This window comes from Glandiceps talaboti, chromosome 6, assembly GCF_964340395.1.
Source record: "Glandiceps talaboti chromosome 6, keGlaTala1.1, whole genome shotgun sequence".
Classification (NCBI taxonomy): domain Eukaryota; kingdom Metazoa; phylum Hemichordata; class Enteropneusta; family Spengelidae; genus Glandiceps; species Glandiceps talaboti.
In genome coordinates, this window is record NC_135554.1 from 9,915,228 (window position 1) to 9,934,830 (window position 19,603).

Here is a 19,603-nt window from a genome sequence, read left to right on the forward strand (position 1 = left end):
ATGTGTTCAAATTTGTATATATTTTATCACCGTTTGTTCTGAACATCTACTTCAATTTACAACTCACACACATGCTAAATTCAAATATTTACAAAATCAAATTCAAAGTCAGAATCTTAAAACTTCACATCTGACCAGAAAAAAATCTTCTTCCATTTTGTCAGAACAAGGCAACTTCCAGTTTGATAGCGCCCTCTCTGTCATGACATACGTATGTATGAGTGGGCACTGTATAGCACCCCCTCCGATATAAAAAGGCCCTATCAGTACATACTAAGTAGCGCCCTCTCCGGCATAAAAAGGATCTAGACGAGGTGTCTATGACATAAAAGGGTCTATGAACATTAACCATGTGATTTTCATTGGATATTCTCCTCTTAGTTCCTGGTACATCATGGCGGGCAGACCCTGTAGTAATACAAGATGACAATCTCACTCTCTAGCAGTGAGTTTTTACACTACTACTGGTATGTTATATATAACTAATACAATATTTTGCATGCTATTACAAGTTGTGCAGAATTGAACTTGATCTAACTTTAAAAATGCTTTTTATTGTAACATTGTAATTTTTTTTCCTTCAAGCATGTTATATTGACTTACTCTATATTAATAAAGCTTTAATATTTCTAATGCATGAACTTGTGTCTGCTGTATTGTCTTCGTATATGGTGTGAGTAGAGATATAGAAGTAGAATTACTCATAGAATGGAATTAGGTAGTAACACCTGCTATACCCAACCAGCACTCCTTAAGACCTAACAAAAAAATTGTGTGGTTCCGATAATACTGAATTTTAGGTAGGTGGGGGCAGGTAGATTTTTTCATTTGATATATATATATATATATATATATATATATATATATATATATATATATATATATATATATATATATATATATATATATATATATATATATATATATATATATATATATATATATATATATATATATACACAGTGTATATATATATATTTATATTTCATATCTGAGTGTCTAGTTCAGGTAGTTACTTTTTCCGTTGTTTTCCATATGGTCTCTGTGTTATTGGTTTCTTCTCATCAGATGTACAGCCATTACAAATTGGAAAGAACAGTTTTATATTATCTTTTTAAATTGATGTCAGTTTCCACATCCACAGTTTCTCATGAGACTTCACAATTTTCATGATTTTATTACTATTTTTCTCAAATACACAAACAAATGTTTAGGGTTGGCAGTGAAAAACTAGGTGGGGTCAGGTAACCGGAACCAAACAAATTTTGTAGGCCTAAATCCCCACCCTTCATGGTAGCTTCTGAAAGTATAATATTTGTAAAGCATAATTATTAGTGACATAAGAGGGGTGTCTTTGTTCAAATTGACCCTCCTGCATGGCTTTCCTTTCAAATATATAATTTCAAAAAAAAATCAATATACAGCTGGAAGTTAAACTTTTTTCAAATTCATATATGTTAGCATCATCATGTTGTGAAAGGACTTTTCATTTTATTCAGAGAAAACCTTCTATGTAAATGAGTCACTTCCTTCAAGTGTATCAGTTTGATTGAAACACTCAATTTCCCTTAGTAGTGAAATTAAATGAGAAGTATTCCTCCCCCCTCTACACGCATTCATACATGTATATGCTACACACACAGACATTCCCCATCCACATACACACTCTACAAAATTCATGAATTAATTTTCAAAGCAAGAAATGCAAATATATGCAATACTATGATAAAGGATATGCACACTTAGAGCATGCACTGGCAATGCATGCATACAGTTATCACTCCATGCGTACATGTCGGTTTGATAACTGGTAGTTTCTTCTACTGTTAGCACACCATATTGCACTGTACTTTGAAAGCTTGAAATCTGACTAGCTGTGTAATAGTCCTTATTTCTAGTATTTCTGATATATTTGCCACCTATACTTGTGTGATATGAGTCCATGAATGTACATTTATATAGAACGATCACATTACTGCAATATTAAAGCTGCACTAGCTGTAACTAGGACATTTTTAAAACTGTTTTAAATGTAATGATTTGCTCGTAATATCATGCACCCTGGACAGTACTGAATTGTCTGAGAGTAATCGATAGTTGTGCAGCTGTATATGATAAGGTAAATTCAATCAAATTTATTTTGGGGTCAACACCTTAAAATCAGCTTCCCCCCCCCCCCTCCCAATGCAGTCAGGATTACAACCTGTTACTCAACCTCTAATTAAGATGTACAATGTCAGATTATTGGAATTTTAACAATTTTCAGTGAATATATTGTTGGTTGTCTGATCAAAAATATAATACCCCAGTGACAGTTAGTGCAGCTTTAAAAGGAAGGTGCCTATTCCATTTTTCAATTCTTTTACCGACTTTTATTTGTGTAAAAAAAAGCTTTCCATACATTATATGGAGCACATTGTGATTATTGTGGGGAAGCAATGGAAAAGTTATTTTTAAAAAAAAAAATATTTCCACAAAATTTTGTCTTCAGTCTTTCTTGAGATATGGGCACTCAAATATACTATTTCATAAGTATATAGAACAAAAACATTTCATTTTTGATGTTATTTATATTTTGGTTATGTGTTCTGTTGGGTTGGCATCTTCCTTATATTAAGAGAACTGTTCAAGTTTAAGTGCACTCAGAAAACACCCATACTGACGTAGACAGTTACAGGGCGCGTTCAATTTGCCCAATCATGATTGTGACTGATCTGACGTCATTTCTGGAAACGAGGTTGTCAATTACTCAATCACATGGCATGATTACTTACATGTAAACATTTTTAAAACTTGCACACATTTCCTATAAATTAAATGATCTTCACCGTCGAAATGATAACAAATTACCACTCTGACTGGAAACAAGTAATGTACATTGTACATCATATTTTCCATCATTTCCAACTTGCCATCAGCCACTACGTGCGCACGAGCCCCTCAATGACGTAATAAGTTGTCCGCCATCTTGTATATCACGTCAATCATGGTTTGGGCCATGATTACTGTGATTACCAATTATGATTGTGATTGGTATTTATCAAACAAGAAATCTTGATTGTGATCCGATAAATCATGATTATGATTGTGCTAACCGAACGCGCCCCTGTATTCAGAAGATCACTTTCCCATTTATGTCTCAAGGTGGCGCCTGTCATTGTCAATGTCGAGCCATGCATTAAGAGATAATGCTATTTCATTTGACTTTCAGCTTGCAAATGGGAATTAATCAGTGTCGGATGTATGCTATAGCACACTCCATAACTGTCTATCCATGTGCTTGCACTAAGTTGTAGGCTGTTGCAATATACGAATTCAACTCAAAGTAGAATCGCAATATGTGTTCGAAAGTCTCACCACAAAGTATTAAAGTATTCAAGGAACGAAGAGATGTTGCCTTATAGACATAAAACTATGTAATTAGTTAATGTCAACAGGAGCCAAATGAAAGAGGATCGCAAACTATTTTTCATATGAGTTCAAGTTTTGTTGGAGTGGCCATGACAAGTGGAGAGGAAAGGTATGGCGGCAGATACACAAAACCTGTGTACAGGAAACCCAAGGCGACCGTTTGAAGTCATTAATTGCAATGGCATTTTCCAGTGTGGAAATGTAGCATATCTGCTTATGTGTGCTATACATATACTATTCAGAAGCGATAAAATCGTCATTGTTATATAAACAAGGAAGGCTTGACAGTCGAATTATTAGTTGACTAATACGTGAATTACCACATCTTGACCATTGCTTTCGAACATTTGTAACATTTTGCTGGGCCGATCTAGATACGCGAGTCGGAATCAACATTACCAGGATCGGTGACTAATAAAACAATTGAAGTCATGAGCCCCCTGTACCTCGGGTCGGTAAGCTCTATCATTAGAGAGTCGCTAATGATGTAGCCTAGATCAATCCTGTGCTGGTGAATTTCGACTTATGTGCCGTGCGCAGTCAGTGGAGCGAGGGGACCTCCATTGTGGATGGGATATACCGGATGGTTTGTAGAAATCCACCAACGCGAATGACCTCGGCTGCTAATGATGCACATTCCTGCCATATCACCGATATACTTATGATATGATTATAATATATACCCATAAATCACAGCGAATTTTTAACCAAGGCAATTATAATATACCCTTTCTTCCAAAAAAAAACATGGTTGAAAATGTGATTTTTTTAATGACAGTATTGATATATATGTGTTATAAAATAATTTAGAATTATACATTAAAATCCCCATTTCTTATATAACTCTGTTACCATTCAGATAACATCATTATTTTGAAATCTATAATGTTGTTCTCTCGTTATTTTGGTCATATTTATACGTTTTGGAGTTCAATGTAAGAAGATTGCCTGCATGGGAAACGCGGACAACTCAGAAATGAAATGATTTTAAATTGTTTTTACAATTGAACTATAGCGAAGGAACACAACAGTTAATTGAATTATTTGCTACATTAGCGCATGATGACACAATTTAAATAGTTTGTACACTTTCTTGAAGAACGTATTTTTAATTTCATTTCGAGAAAGAAGCTATATGGACCAGTAAAACTTGGAAGAGAATGGCCTTTCTTGACCAGAATTAAATTGTTTGGGAGTAGCTAGTCACCACTATAATATTAAAAATCATATCAATATCGAGTGTAATTATTATGTTATGCATTTTTAATTACTAGTATTCAACATTATGAATAGAATGAAAAATACCTCAACTACAGTGAAATTAGCCTTGGCGGTTTCATCATGAGACACACTGTTTTTTAGGTACATAAACGTAGACAAATTTCAACTCCACATATTATTTTAATTACTAACAATAACAGACACATCACACACAGCAGGAACTTATTGAATCACGGTGATAAGTATTGCTATTCTTTACAGTGAAATAGATACAGGCTTCTGCTGAAAACATTAGACATTGACTTGATGATTTTAATGGTTTCAATTGTTTACTTTCCAACTGATAATCAAGATGTTGAGTTGTCTGCTTCTACATCCCCACTGTACGCAGCACCTCTACAATTGTCTATTTTGAATTGCATTTGAAGTTGTTTGTTTGTTTGTTTGTTTGTTTGTTTGTTTGTTTGTTTGTTTGTGTGTGTGTGTGTGTGTGTAAGAAATGTTATGTCACGTACATGAGGAAAAGGCAAAGGCAATTTCAATTTCTCTGTAATACTTTGTACTAATGTAATGTATATATTTCAATAAACATTACTGTAGTCTGTTATATTTTTCGACTGTTATGATCTGTTTTGATCTAACGACAGTGTCAATGCACCATGTAAACTTTAATACACTTACAGCGTAATATTAATGACATGGACAGTACAATAAGCAACAAGTATACACCAGCCGTGCATTAGCTAATAAGAAGAAGTTTGCCTACTCGAGCCGTGGCTGCTTTTGAGACGTTGGGCTTCGGTTCGTGTGAAATACGGTTTCTCGTGGTTGCAGTCAGTGCAGCCATATCCATGCAAGCTAAATTCAGAAAAAAACTTTAATCATGGTGTGTGTGTGTGTGTGTGTGTTTGTTTGTCTGTATGTATGTTTGTTTGTTTGTTTGTTTGTTGTGTGTGGGTGGGTGTGTGTGTGCATTTGGGTGCGCATGTGTGTTTGTCAAGAATATGGATGGCAAGATTAGTCGATCGTTGGAGTTTGACGGGTGGATGGATAGCAGGGTGGATGGGTGAATGGATTGGTGGATAGACGTATGAATGGATAGATGGATGGATGGATGGATGGATAGATAGATAGATAGATAGATAGATAGATAGATAGATAGATAGATAGATAGATAGATAGGTGAATGGATAGATAGATGGATGGATGAATGAATGAATGAATGAATTGATGGATGGATGGATGGATGGTTGGATTGATTGATCAGTGGATATATGGATGGATATATGGATGGACGGATGATCAACAAATTCAAATATCTGCAGCTTGCTGTTAATCTTCTAACTAGCTTTGTGAAAGCGATGGCTGTCGCATGGGGCTGCTAATTAACATGGTGCGTTCTTACGGTGAACTCAGTGCAACTAATCGAATCCCTCATCATAGTGCTGGTAGGTAGCTTTACGTTATAGTTAGACATACAAACATTCAGTATGGTGTAATTCAACAATTCTGTATATGGTAACCAAGCACATGACACAACCTACAATTTCTTTTACACAGGCATGGCTACAGTAAACATCATAAAGAAAGAATAAGTATAGGCATCTTGAGAAGTAGAAAAAATACCACAATGAAAACAACGCATCACATTTTGAATAACTGCAGTGTTGTAAAGTCATTCAAGCTATGAGAGTTAATCTGAACTTTACAAATTCAACAGATCAAGAGCTACTTTAGTAGTTCTAGCCTTGTTACTTTTTTTTATTTGTATTATACTATGCAACACCCCTTGTCATGATACCATTGATAACCCCAAAAATATGCATAATGTAGGCTGACAAAAAGTAATCATAATTTTGTTATGTCATATTAGTAATTATACCTACTCACGAGTGAATCTGAGACAACACAGTGTTGTAGGAGTAGGAGTGGTTAGATATGCATGAACACTCTTGGTAGTCGGTACTGTGGTGTTTTCAATTTATTGGTTCTAAGTAAATTACGCCATAACATCAGTTCATACCACATGATTATGAATTCATAATGTTTTCATACCAGCTACTAGACATAAATTAGCGTGACTTACTTATAAATAGTGATGATATTTGAAAATGAAAAAAGGAGAAGCAAAATAGTTATCCCTTTAATGAAACAAGTAGATAACTCATTTCTAATCATAAGTAAACTGATTAAAATCTGATCAAAAAAAGTTTTATTACATTTTATTTTATTACAGTACATGTATTTCATCTTAATTGTTGGTATTTTTTTATGTTTTCTGTTGTATTATACGTCCGATGTATTCACATCACCAGCTCGTCATCTATCAAGGTTTTACTTTGCTACAGGGAAACAACGATACCTTGTATTAAGATTTGCTGTATTTGACAAAAAATTTGGATATGATGAATGAAATGAAAAGTGTTGGTTTCATTCAATGTCACTTATCAGTTCGGAGTTGACTTCGATCAGAACTTAAATGGAAGTGACTCATGGAAGTTGCCAAGCAACTGCCATTAAACGTGTTATTGACTGTTTTTATGGTTATTGTAATATTATAACAATACAAGCTGTCAACAATAGGTAACATGATGAAACTGATGAGTGAAAGTGATTGAAACCAACATATTATCGCGTTTAACACCCGGCAAGTTTGTATTAAAATAACCCTGACACCCTACATTTAGAGTGTTAGTTTCAAAAGGTATTCTTTCCCTTTGGTTATGCATGATCACAATTAAGTACACCCAAATCGAGGGAGAAGTGTTTATTAGCATTTAATAATGCCTGTATACACTCAGTTTATTAGGCCTACTTCATCATTTTTTCAAGTTTTCAGTAATGTTTACCACAGAGAAATCGAAGATAGTTAAATAAATTAAACCCAAGAGAGACGAGCGAGAGTTTCACACTTTCAGACTTGGATTGGTATACAACAATTTACATATCGAAATCACGGATAACGGGGTTGTTTCTTTATTCTTCAGCTCCGGCCGATAAGAAAGGATGGCATTGAAAGATTACAGATGGAGAGAGATAGTTTACAGCAAAACATCATAAAGACGGAAGATAAGATAGCTGCACACGAAAACAGACTTGGTCGATTGCAACAACTCCACAGTGAATACCTTACCAAACTCGACATCAAAGACGATGCCTTACAGTCCCTTGAACTTGAAGACGCAAGGAGCTCACTACATCGTGCAGACGAAAATGTAAGAAAACATTATATCGCACAAGTTTTTAGTTAAAGGCTTGGGTTTGGGTCCCAGGTTCTCACTTTAGTGTTATCTAATTAGAATAATGATTTCATAGAACCATTCTTTTGTTTTGAACCCCAACTTTTCCCATTTTTTAACAGATTTTTTTTCTACAATTTTACTTACTGGACAACCGTTTGTAAATTATGATCATAATCATGACTTGGCTTGATATTTTATCTACGTTGCTACCAAACACATACCTGGAAAATTCGCTAAAAATACCTTTAAAACCCAAAATAAATGAGTAGCACTAAAATAGCTGTATACGTCTGACCAGGTTATGCACTATATGCTTCATCAGGGACAAAAATACAACCAACTGCAACAGTGATGACAAACAAACAGAAGCAGACAAAAGTGAGAAATTGAAAGCTTGACAGAAAACGAATCAGGGCCACATTGTTTCTATTGTTCTGCCCAGGAACACTTTTTCTCATCTAACTTTTTGACCCTATCCAACATGATTTTTACCTTGATGAAATAATTCTGTAATCCCCCTTTCGTTCAAGTTGTCTTCAACGTATCGACAGCATAGAAACTTCGGTGGATAACAACAACAACAACAACAACAACAACAACAACAACAACAAATCAGAAATACTTCAGCTGACTACTAATTGCAACATCGTTTGTTCTTTGTCTTTCTACACAGAGAACATCAGCTCGCCCTCAATCGAGCCAATATGAACCTTTCCCAGAATCTATCTTGGCGGCACCAGCAGCAAGAATGGGAAGATCGAGTTCGAATAATGCATCGACGAGTCAGTCAGAAAATCGCACAGGCCAGTCACCAATACCGGTAGCCCCACCATTACCGCCACAATTTGTATATTAACAGTAAATTTCATTTCATTTCCAGTTACCATATTAATAATAATACTCAGTTTTCTTACAAAGTGACACCGTTGTCATGTTTTAGACCAACTATTATTACACAAAGTGTTATACACAGTCCAAGAGTATTAAATGGATAAGGGCATATGCTATATCCACATCACGACCATATTACAGCACTAATTGAACCCATTTGAAATCACGTGACTCAGTTCCAAGGCAAAATATAGACGAACAAGTTATCAACTTCGTGAAGTTTCTCTCATAACATACGTAACCTACACTGTCACCCCATTGGATCCAAGTGAGTTAGATCTAGGAGCGTAACATAGCAATCGGAATTGACACAGTTTGAGATAATAGAGTTGCGATTTACAAGTTTTGCCTTGTTTTTTTTCCGAATTTTCTGTACCAAAAGAAATCGTCGTTTTTTATGGCATATAATTCCTGATGAGAGCTCTATCACTTGATATGATTTGGTATTTGGGAATGAAATATAAGGATACTCATCAATATGAAACAAAAGAATCATCAAATTAAGACTATCAAGGTACACAGAATGTCTCATTTCATCACAAGAACTTTCCTTTCATACATTTACACAAGATTTAAAAAAAAATATTCAGACATTTTCTTGACTGACATTTACCATTTTATTTGGATTTATTTATGATATCAAACTAATAATTTACCCCTCAACACACACACACACACACACACACACACGCACACAGTTATGACTCTTTCTCGCTCACCCTCTCTCACTCACTCCTTTTATCATCTCACTTATTAATTTTCAAACATTTTCCAACCACAATTATATATATATATATATATATATATATATATATATATATATATATATATATATATATATATATATATATATATATATATATATATATATATATAGGAAGCCAGTGGTAAGATTTGTCCGTAGTACAGTGCTCGATACGTCTGCACGCAGAGCGGAGTATATGTTGAGGGTAGAAGAAAATCAAATCGACTTGATTTTCTTCTACCCTCAACATATATATATATATATATATATATATATATATATATATATATATATATATATATATATATATATATATATATAAACACCCAATCCGTTAAACTGCCCAATTCATGAAATGTGCATATAAACTTTGCCCAGTTCATGGAAAGGTCAATCTTATGCAAATGAGAGTATAGATTACGGTCTAAAGGGGGCCAAATTGAATTTTTTTTTGGGGGGGGGGGGAGGGCAAGAGTTTTGAACTGGGGTGTTGATTGTCGAACTTTATTAAACACACAAGCTGCACTGAATTATAATGAAATAAGAATTGTGAAGTGATGAGTTTGTAAATACATGATAATAAAGTTGTTTGATTCTTATTCTTTTTTGTGTGTGTCCTATAAAAGATGTTCAATTCATGTACTACTCACTTCATAACCTGGGCAACACGATTGCCCATTTCATGAACTGGGTAACGTTACCTACCCATTTCATAAATTGGGCAATTTCACAGATAGGGTGTAACATATATATATATATATAGGAAGCCATATATATATATATATATATATATATATATATATATATATATATATATATATATATATATATATATATATATATATATATATATATATATATATATATATATATATATAACTCGGTGAGTATCAATCTGCTAAGACAGTGCTTTATACCGCAGTGGAAGAGCGCAATAGTTTTGGTAGTACTGGAGCTCTTTCTTTTAATGTAATTAAATAATTCTGGGTGACTGTCATCCGATCGTTTTATGGGTTTTATGCACCTTGTTATGTTAATTGTTATGTCTGATATTTAACAAAAATAATGAATTGGAATAAAGCTCTATTATTGACAACTAGCTATGTTTCCCTGCAGGTTCACATTTCAGTGTAGAAGTATTAGTCTATTTATTATTTATACTCCATGTCCTACGGCCTAAAAATTGTGTGGTTCCGATTATGCTTAATTTTAGAATAGGTCGGGTAGGTAGAGTTTTTACTTTATGCATGTGAGTCTCTAGTGCAGGTAGTTATCTTTTCCGTTGTTGTTTTTTCCATATGGTATCTGTGTTATTGGTTTCCTCCTATCATCAGATGAACAGCCATCACAGATTGGAAAAATAGTTCTATATTGTCTTTTTAGGTTGATGTCAATTTCCGCATCCGATTTTTCTCATGAGACTTCACAAATCACGATTTTATTACTTTTTTCTCGAATACGTAAAAAAAGAAGTTTACGATCGGCAGTGAAATCTAGGTAGGGGTCAAGTAACCGGAACCAAACAATTACTTTTTTTAAGGCCTAACGTTTAGCATATTGGTGTTTGAGACAAACTTCTTGCCAAATGTGGTTAGCATTTTAGGGTTCTATACAACTATTTAATCTACACATGTAAAAACCTACAGAAAATAACAAAGGTCGACAAACCAATAGTTTGTATGTCATAAGTTTGTAGCTTTAACACCTTATAACATCATGCAAGGTGGGACGCTTTGAACAAGTTTGCCTACCTGTCGCGTCGCTTCAGTTGATTCAGTTATACGGTATTTATACTCCTATGAGTATTAAACTACCAAGGGTACTTTATATTCATCAGAACAGTATAGTCACAAACATAGAATAAACTAATGGTAAAGAAATGAAATAATAATGTTTTTTTCTTTATCCCAAAATAAAGTATAATAATTTGTGAACAGACTGATTTCAATCCGTGTAAAGCGATGGTTATGTATCATATGATTATGATCACTTTGTGACAGCCGCCGCTTTCAATATTACTATGACCCTGTTTCAATGTCTGTATGTCTCAAATGTGTACGTAGGTGCAATTCTTAACTTGAGAACTAGATTACAGTGTAATTACTCTTCATAACAGCCCAATTACTCTTAACGATCAATAGGTCAATCAAAATGTTCAGTTCATTCACTTGACTTGTAGTCACACTTTTGTACATCTCTTCATCGTGTTTTCTGTAAGGTTCGCCGTGACGGGGCGCCCTCACACATCGGTCAACCCCTCCGGTGAGGCCGGAACGGCATGACGTACATCTTAACAGTCTATTTACCGCGCTGTCGAGATACATCGTTAGCTGGTCGACCTTACCTTCATATCAACAGTTTGTCTTGAGAATAGTTTAGAACCTGGTAATTAAGAATTGAAAATGTTTAACTAAATAAGTGGTCACAGTGAGCATGGTAACTGTTCTGCAATTATGATTTAGATTCAGATACTTTTAATTGCCATATGTATTGTTTTAAACACTTTGGAATATAACTATTCACGAGCACTCCTAAAGACGGTATAAAAAGGAAGAGGATAAAAGGACGGATAAAGAAATATAAAAGTGAAAATCAATTGCAGAATTGCAGACGGGTAAATAGCGCCGACAAGAGTGTAAAAGACTAACAAGACCATGAGCGGGATGACTTAAATCGTGTGTCACATACATTCCAAAGATAGAAATGAACTTGAGATATTTTATGCCTGAAAATAATTCTAATGCTAAGAAAAACCAAAATGTATCGATTCAATTGTTTCTATTGTCTTTTAATCCCAGCACTTTAACAAAACCAATTTACAAGTTTGGACACAAAGGAAGAGATTTCGATTAGATACAATCAAACCATCATGTATAACAAAAGAAAGCAACTGGATGAAACAATGGAGAAAACTATTATTAGCGAAAACAATGAGAATGTGAAATTGATCTCCGGTTGTATTTGTATAGCCACTGCTTTAACGTAAAATCAAGTTCAAACTGACTCAAGACAAAAGAAACTATTATATACAATATCAGAATGAGCGGCAGATTGTCTACTGACGTCAAACGTCGGGTTGATATCATACAAACGTATTACAATTTCAAAGGAATAGAATTTGTATACATTGCTAGTCGGCAACACCTGTCATAAGAATATTTTAATAGTAAAGTATTTTTGATATATTTCTTAAGAATAACATTAATAGTAATAAGCGTTGGGACGCGAAGATGATAATCTGAATATCACGACATTATATGCAAATATTAAGAACGCCAACCCAATCAACTGTCTCAAATGACTAGTGACGTGAAACTTGACATTTAAATAAGAATTGTAATACGATTTTGATAATGCTTTACATATTGAGAAACGCCTCTTTTCTGGGCCATATCTGTTGTAACTTGGAGTGTTTTGGGGTTAGAACTATCTACTCGAATTCGATCTCTTTGATCTGGGGAGAATGATCTGGGGCTAGATTATCTCGGCTGGACGATCTATCTGGTCGATCTTGCTTGATGATTTATGTGTTGATCGTCATCCTCTTGACTGGTGGGCCAGACTGTATGCTATGAAATAAATCATATTGAAGTTATATTCTGTTGTGTCTCTGTGCAGTGATTCCGAGTGTACCTCTTGCAAGCTAACTCCCTGCGAGAAGTTATCGTTAGTTGTTATCAACTTTGAAAAGAGATTAGACCGGTCGATAATACGTGTGCACTGAGTGTTGCCTTGCGGACAGTGCTCATATAGAGGCGGCCTTTTCTTTTTTTGTGTGCGACCCTGCATGGCCATTGATCCGACATAATATTAAGCGTTTCTTAACTTGGCCTCAGTCAAGTTCAAACACATTTATAAGCAGGGGGGACATGGATTTATTTGATGAACTGACAAATAGTGAAGATCACCAAGTATTGTAGTAAAAGGATAAACTGCATACCGAGACGATGTATGTTGTATAAATGGAAAAGATCTGAGTTCGGCCTCATGCCTCACTTAATGGCCGAGCCAGGAGAGCAGATACTCACAGCTCCGGGGAGACTGGTTGTGTGATCCTAGTAGAGGTACTGCAGAGCGCATAATCAGTTACAGGATGCTTTCCGTTTGACGAGAGAAATCTCTCCCGTTATCATGATTTCTATTTCCTTCGTTCTCTAGTCGAATGCAAAAGATAGCACACAAGTATAATACGTACATGTAACCTGTCTCGAATTTTGTACGAGTCTAAGAGTTGACATGCACTAGTAGTACTACTAGAGTGACCAGTGGTTCAACGATGTCACGTGATCCGTCCATATCTCATTGAATTATATCAGCATGCAACAATCGTAAAGATAGTGTGGTGTCTTCATTCTAAACAATGGTGTCGTGGCTTTTCAAAATTGCCGTTTGTGTTGGCCTGTGTGTCGCAAGTTTTGGATTATATCTTAACAAATACACGACAACTGGAGAAAATGCAAATCTCACCTTGGAAAAGGAAGGTGTTATAGCTACGGACAAGACGTTGCCTCCGAATTGGGAGTTTGCCCCTTCATCATTGACTGATTATGAAATAGTCAACAATACTGTCATGATTGATCCGTGGAATTACCTACATCGCCTTGGTCTCTTGAAAATCATGTTGAATGCTACCAACTCGGTGTTCGTAAAAGTTGCAGGTGACGATCAGGCAAATATTCTATGGGGTTTAGCGATACAGTTCGGTTGGCAATATTCGACAGGTCGATTGAAAAGTCACTCGGACAACAACTGTAATGACATTTACTGTGTATCTTACAATAGTTGGTGGGCTAGCATGAACTACTATCTCACCGTCATACCTTTCCTTGGAGCCGTCGAAGCTGAAGTCGTCAATCTCCATGGATACAGACTCCACCTAGAACACGCCGAGCAGCGGTCAGAGCAATACTGTGCCAGTATATCGTCATGTAATGACGCCTACCCGGACACTATGCAGAAATGGGAACAATGTTTTCTTGTCTTGAAAAATATGACAACAGCTCTCGACAAACTAGGTGCAGAGTCATCAAAACAAGTTATAATTGATGGTTTATTGAAATTCATGTGGGATGCTCACATTTCATCGATACATGCAGTCATCCAAGGGTTTGCGCCACTTCTCAAGCACTACCCAGTTCCAGAAAGAGATTTTGGTACTGGTTGGGCTCACCTTGTTGATTTCTTAGCAAGCAGTCGGTTTGCCACAAACTTTACGAGTACAACAATGTTTCAGCAACTGTGTTTACCAAAGCGAATTCTACAAGATGGCGACAAACCACCGTTTATTTTTGACATGTCATATGAGGAGAATCTGGCATTGTATACTATCAATTCATTCTATACAATAGATTACTATACAGGTATGTGAACTAATACCTATGTGTATATGTTGCATTCTTTTCAGTTACCATCTTATTACCCACTTCATTCTTCACGAACAGACCCACGGAAGTTTGTCGTGTCATTGTCGATAAAGAAACATGAACAATACGACAAATAACAAATAGAATGCGATTTGATCGAGGTTTTTGCCCACGGGTACTAATAGGAGTACCGTGGGATTTTAATTCTGTAGGGAATACTTGTAACTTTGTTAGCGATGATATGCTGTAAAGAGTGGATAGGTGAACGACTCAATTCACGTACGTACACACACGCACGCACGCGCGCGCGCGTGCGTGCGTGCGTGCGTGCGTGCGTGTGTGTGTGCAGCCCTTACCCTCACAGTTATATATCTTTTTTTTTTATCATCAATCTGAACTCAACAAATAAGTACTATCTTGAACGCTGCAAACAAACTTGGACACTCGGACTAGGAACTAATTCACACACGCACTTTGTTACTAAATGTATGTTTTGGTGATTGTTTTTTTTTTGGACAATTTGACATTTTGATCAGCTCATATGCTATTAGCCTTTTTTAGCTGTAAAATGATATGATATGATATGATGTGATGTGGTGTGGTGTGGCATGGTGTGGTGTGATGTGGTGTGATGTGATATGATATGATATGATATGAATAACAAAAAGGGTCATTGTCCTGATGTGGCCCAGCACGAAAGACGTTAAGACGAACTTTAAATCTGACACTTCAAGGTCTTACATGATTTTAATTGAAGCTTCTGAATCAACACGTTGTCCCCAACACTGTCAAAGCTACACAGAAATTTTACGTTTGCCCACAGAAAAGTGTTTGTTTTCGATGTACTTCGTTTGCCGCATAACTTTGTCGATCTTTGATAGCGCATTTCAAAACCAAAACAGAGCGATGGTTCAGATGTTGAGAGCTGTTTTAGGTCGTTGACGACATCTGTTCTAGTGTCATTGCATTGGCAGTACTTTGTTATCTCTCTATAGATGTCAACAGGACATTGATTTAATGGGATGTCTTGTTGGTATCTATACGATAAAAGGCGAGGGCGTGTATCTATGACAACGTGGGCAACAAAACGGAAGGAATGAACAATCTTATTTACAAGAGTAAATGTACTTATATGTATCCTCGAGACAGCAAATACATGTATCAACTTGTCCAGCCTCGAGTTAATGAAATGTTACAGTACTTCAATTTGGAAAGAGCTTTGGTTTCATGGAAAGGGAAGTAGCTAGTTTCTGGTATATAAACACAATGCCATGTTCATTTTGATAAGCGATGACATAATATGTAAGATACGACGTGATAGTGCTGTGCAGTCCTGTTTAGAGTGCTTACTGGTATAGGGTTGCACTATATTCCCACAAACAAGTAAATGCTTGTCTGTGATATGACGTGTCTTACAGACTAGTGCTGATCAGTGTTACTGCTCTCGTATTGTTTACACTTCGCTCTATCTGATTATCTATTTGTTGCTATACAATGGCATGGCCCCGGGGTCGCACTGAACCCTCAGAAGTCTCAATGAGCTAAACCTTTGACCACCACGTGTCTGTCTGTCTGTCTGTCTGTCTGTCTGTCTGTCTGTCTGTCTGTCTGTCTGTCTGTCTGTCTGCAACTTCCTTTCGACATTCCCCACAACGACTAGATACTAGCTATAGGTTAATACAAGCATGCATTATTTTGGCGAGCCAATTCCGTCGGTGGCTCAGAACAAGTATGGTTTTCTATACTTGACCAACATGTAATATGTAAATATTGTCATAGCTTAGTCATAAGGGAGCATGCAGTAATTACAAAGGGGGAGGGCCAGGAAAAATCAGGCTCGGGTTGTTGCTTAAAATGTGACCCGCCCTCGATTCCTTCGTGCTAAAGAGTGACCCTCCCTTAACTGCTTTCTCTAAAACATGACCCTCCCTGCTATAGGAGTTCAAAATATGGGTTAAAATGCTGTCGGAAAAGGACACGAGTACAAGGATCATTAGTGAGGTTTTAATCCCACCGCTGCCACCAATTATATGCCTGTGTGTGTGGATACTATTGACTGATGAGCTGAAGGCCACAACTCCCAACGATGATATTCTTACACTCCTGACATTGTCGGGACTGATGTCATGATGTCATGTCAACATTATCCATAGTATCTTACCCAATTGTTCACGTTTTACACCTGTAACATCCACTCCTCTCCTCACATTACAACTGACAATTGATTACGTTAGTTGTCAGCAACAGTTTCACATAGGTTGATATCATGGGAACCTAACCCTAATCCTAATCCTAACCCGAATGCTAACCCGAATGGCAGCAATGGGATTTGGAACCGGTGGCAGCGATGGGATAACAAAAAAAATGCAATGTTAGGCAATACAGTGAGTCAAAGTAAAGTGTGACCCCCCTAATCCCATTTTCTAAAATATAGCCCTCCCCCGAGAGCCGATTTGTATAAAGGTACCCCCTAAATACAGAAGGCTCCCTAAGTAGATAGATCGATCGATGTCTTTGTCAGCGAAGGAAATGATCAGTTCCAGTAGATCATCAAATCGTTTAATTCATTTTCTTTCGATTCGTTTTAGGTGATGCTCTATTGTCACTATGGCAACGAGCTATGTGTTCAACAGAAACACGAGAACTTGCAAATGAACTGATGTCCTCTGTATTTCTCCACCCTATGATGGCGATCAAGAATATCTTCCGTATACTGATTGAAATGACCCGTAATTGTTAAACGTGTGACACGTTGGTGATGGAAGATACAATACGTGACCCACAACTGCCGCGTTACTGGCGAGATCAGTTCAATGTAGGATACAAATGTAATTCGTGTGTGTGTGTGTGTGTGTGTGTGTGTGTGTGTGTGGGGGGGGGGGGGTTGTACCATTTTATAATTATTTTATTTCTCACACACCGACAAAAATATTTTAGACTTTGTGTTGTACCTGTCAATTCAAATATTTCTGAAATCGAGAAATGGACGAATTTTTACCATATTATAGTAAATACATTGCTAAAATACATTCACGTACCAATAAAAAAAGCAATATTCTCATACTGACTTTTTTATTCATAGTACTACATACTACTATACATTGATTTGAAAATTGATTGTGCTGTCAGAGACACTCGTCAATTATATTTTGGCCGATTAAGTTAGAGGGCGGGTGGTGGTGGTGGTGGTGGTGGTGGTGGTGGTGGTGGTGTGTGTGTGTGTGTGTGTGTGGGGGGGGGGGGGGGTTGAGGCTTGACTGAAAGTATTCACTGGCAGTTTTTATCCTACATTGAACTATTGACATGGTATCGCCCGTTTAATATTGATATCTTAAGACGAAATTCAAAATAGAGGAGCACCTACGTCAGCCTGCAAGAGTCCGTCGCTGAGGGCGTCCCTCAAAAAAGCTGTCGCTCATGGTATTCGTGTGATGTAGGAATGTGATATTACTGTTTCTTTAAACCAAACATCTAGTAACATATTTGTGTTGAAAATCTTTAGCATTTTGGATCGGATGGCACCATACAGCATCAATTTTTATAATTTTTTTACATAATTTTGTATGTTTTTTTCCTTTATACATGAAACGAATCTAATAAAAACAAGAGTAAACATTCTCGAATAGTGACTCTTGTAAACCCGCCATCTTGAATATCCTGAATGTTGCACCATGGGAAATGTGATGATAATCAGTATAGTAAACAACCCTGTTACATTGTTTGTAACCACAAATAATCTAGTCATGGGGTAATACCTTGGCTTTTGTAGGAGGTTTATTTTATCGATGGCTCCAGTTGAGGGACTCTGATAAGGGAGTCTTCAGTATTTACAGGGGGCGGAGGAATGGGGGGGGGGGGAATCACATTTACAAACCTGTTCTTGGGGGAGGGTCATATTTTGCATTACAATATTTGGGGGAGGGTCACATTTTACAATCCGTAGTTTTGTGACCAAATTGAAGTACAATGAAAATCAACTGAGCTGCAACGAGGGAACGTCATTCATCAGTGTGTGTGTGTGTGTGTGTGTGTGTGTGTGTGTGTGTGTGTGTGTGTGTGTGTGTGTGTGTGTGTGTGATATCATGACTCTAGGATAAAATGAGAAGCTGATGTGGTCATTGGCCACTCGAAATACTTTCATAATAAGCATATTTTAGTTACCTGATTTCCGCTATTCAATTGTGTACTTAGTTGTAAGGACGTAGGTATCCTCAATAAACAATAATGTTTGTCCTGAATAGAAAACATATATGTTTTTAACATTGTCAACGGATTGCACTATAATTAACATGGCACCAGTAACAATACCAAAATACCTACACGTATATCAACTTGGTCAAGTATTGGCATTGCGAATCACCTTTTTCAGAATGCAGGTTTGTTGACAAAGTGGTGGAACTTCTAAGTAGGAATAGATACGTGGAATGACACACGAGTTTTCAAATATGTATCTATATACGGGGAACAGTCACGATTCGGAGGTGACTAGAATAGCGCATATCAAATGTTTTATCGTATTGCTTCAAATGCATTACTGGTGTACTACCAACAATATCTGTATCGAGGTGCAGGTAATATAATAACAATGGTTCTTATCCACTTGCCCATTTCTGAATAATAACTCCAGGACCACTCCACTGATCCCAAATTTTACCACCAACCTTCAGCTACAATAGTTGAATTCATGGAATAAAAGTCACGCACAGTTGAATTGGCATGGATTTTTTTAT

At 36.4% G+C, this 19,603-nt stretch overlaps 2 protein-coding genes across 5 annotated transcripts in view; both read left to right on the forward strand.

The window, feature by feature from the left end:
• LOC144436327 (phospholipid phosphatase-related protein type 5-like) overlaps window positions 1-9,352 on the forward strand; it is a 33,627-nt gene extending 24,275 nt beyond the window's left edge. Inside the window, exons 8-9 of one of the 4 annotated variants that reach the window (XM_078125092.1) lie at window positions 7,620-7,847; window positions 8,548-9,352. In XM_078125092.1, coding sequence (XP_077981218.1) covers window positions 7,620-7,847; window positions 8,548-8,730 — 411 coding nt within the window. In that variant the 3' untranslated portion in view covers window positions 8,731-9,352. Of the gene's footprint in view, window positions 1-381; window positions 662-3,211; window positions 5,022-7,619; window positions 7,848-8,547 lie in introns of those variants that run through there. The other 3 variants (XM_078125094.1, XM_078125095.1, XM_078125093.1) reach the window with 3 other exon arrangements.
• A 4,518-nt stretch (window positions 9,353-13,870) lies between these two features.
• Window positions 13,871-17,613, forward strand: LOC144436807 (protein LEG1 homolog). Its single transcript, XM_078125666.1, has 2 exons — window positions 13,871-14,870; window positions 17,462-17,613. Exons 1-2 carry the CDS (start codon window positions 13,871-13,873, stop codon window positions 17,611-17,613), a joined length of 1,152 nt encoding a protein of 383 aa, XP_077981792.1.
• Window positions 17,614-19,603: the final 1,990 nt, after the last annotated feature.

Bases quoted from the DNA above. Each gene is read 5' to 3' on its own strand.
- LOC144436807 (XM_078125666.1), top strand. From the start codon at position 13,871: ATGGTGTCGTGGCTTTTCAAAATTGCCGTTTGTGTTGGCCTGTGTGTC. The intron at 14,871-17,461 runs GTATGTGAACTA...GATTCGTTTTAG, and splicing joins TACAATAGATTACTATACAG to GTGATGCTCTATTGTCACTA.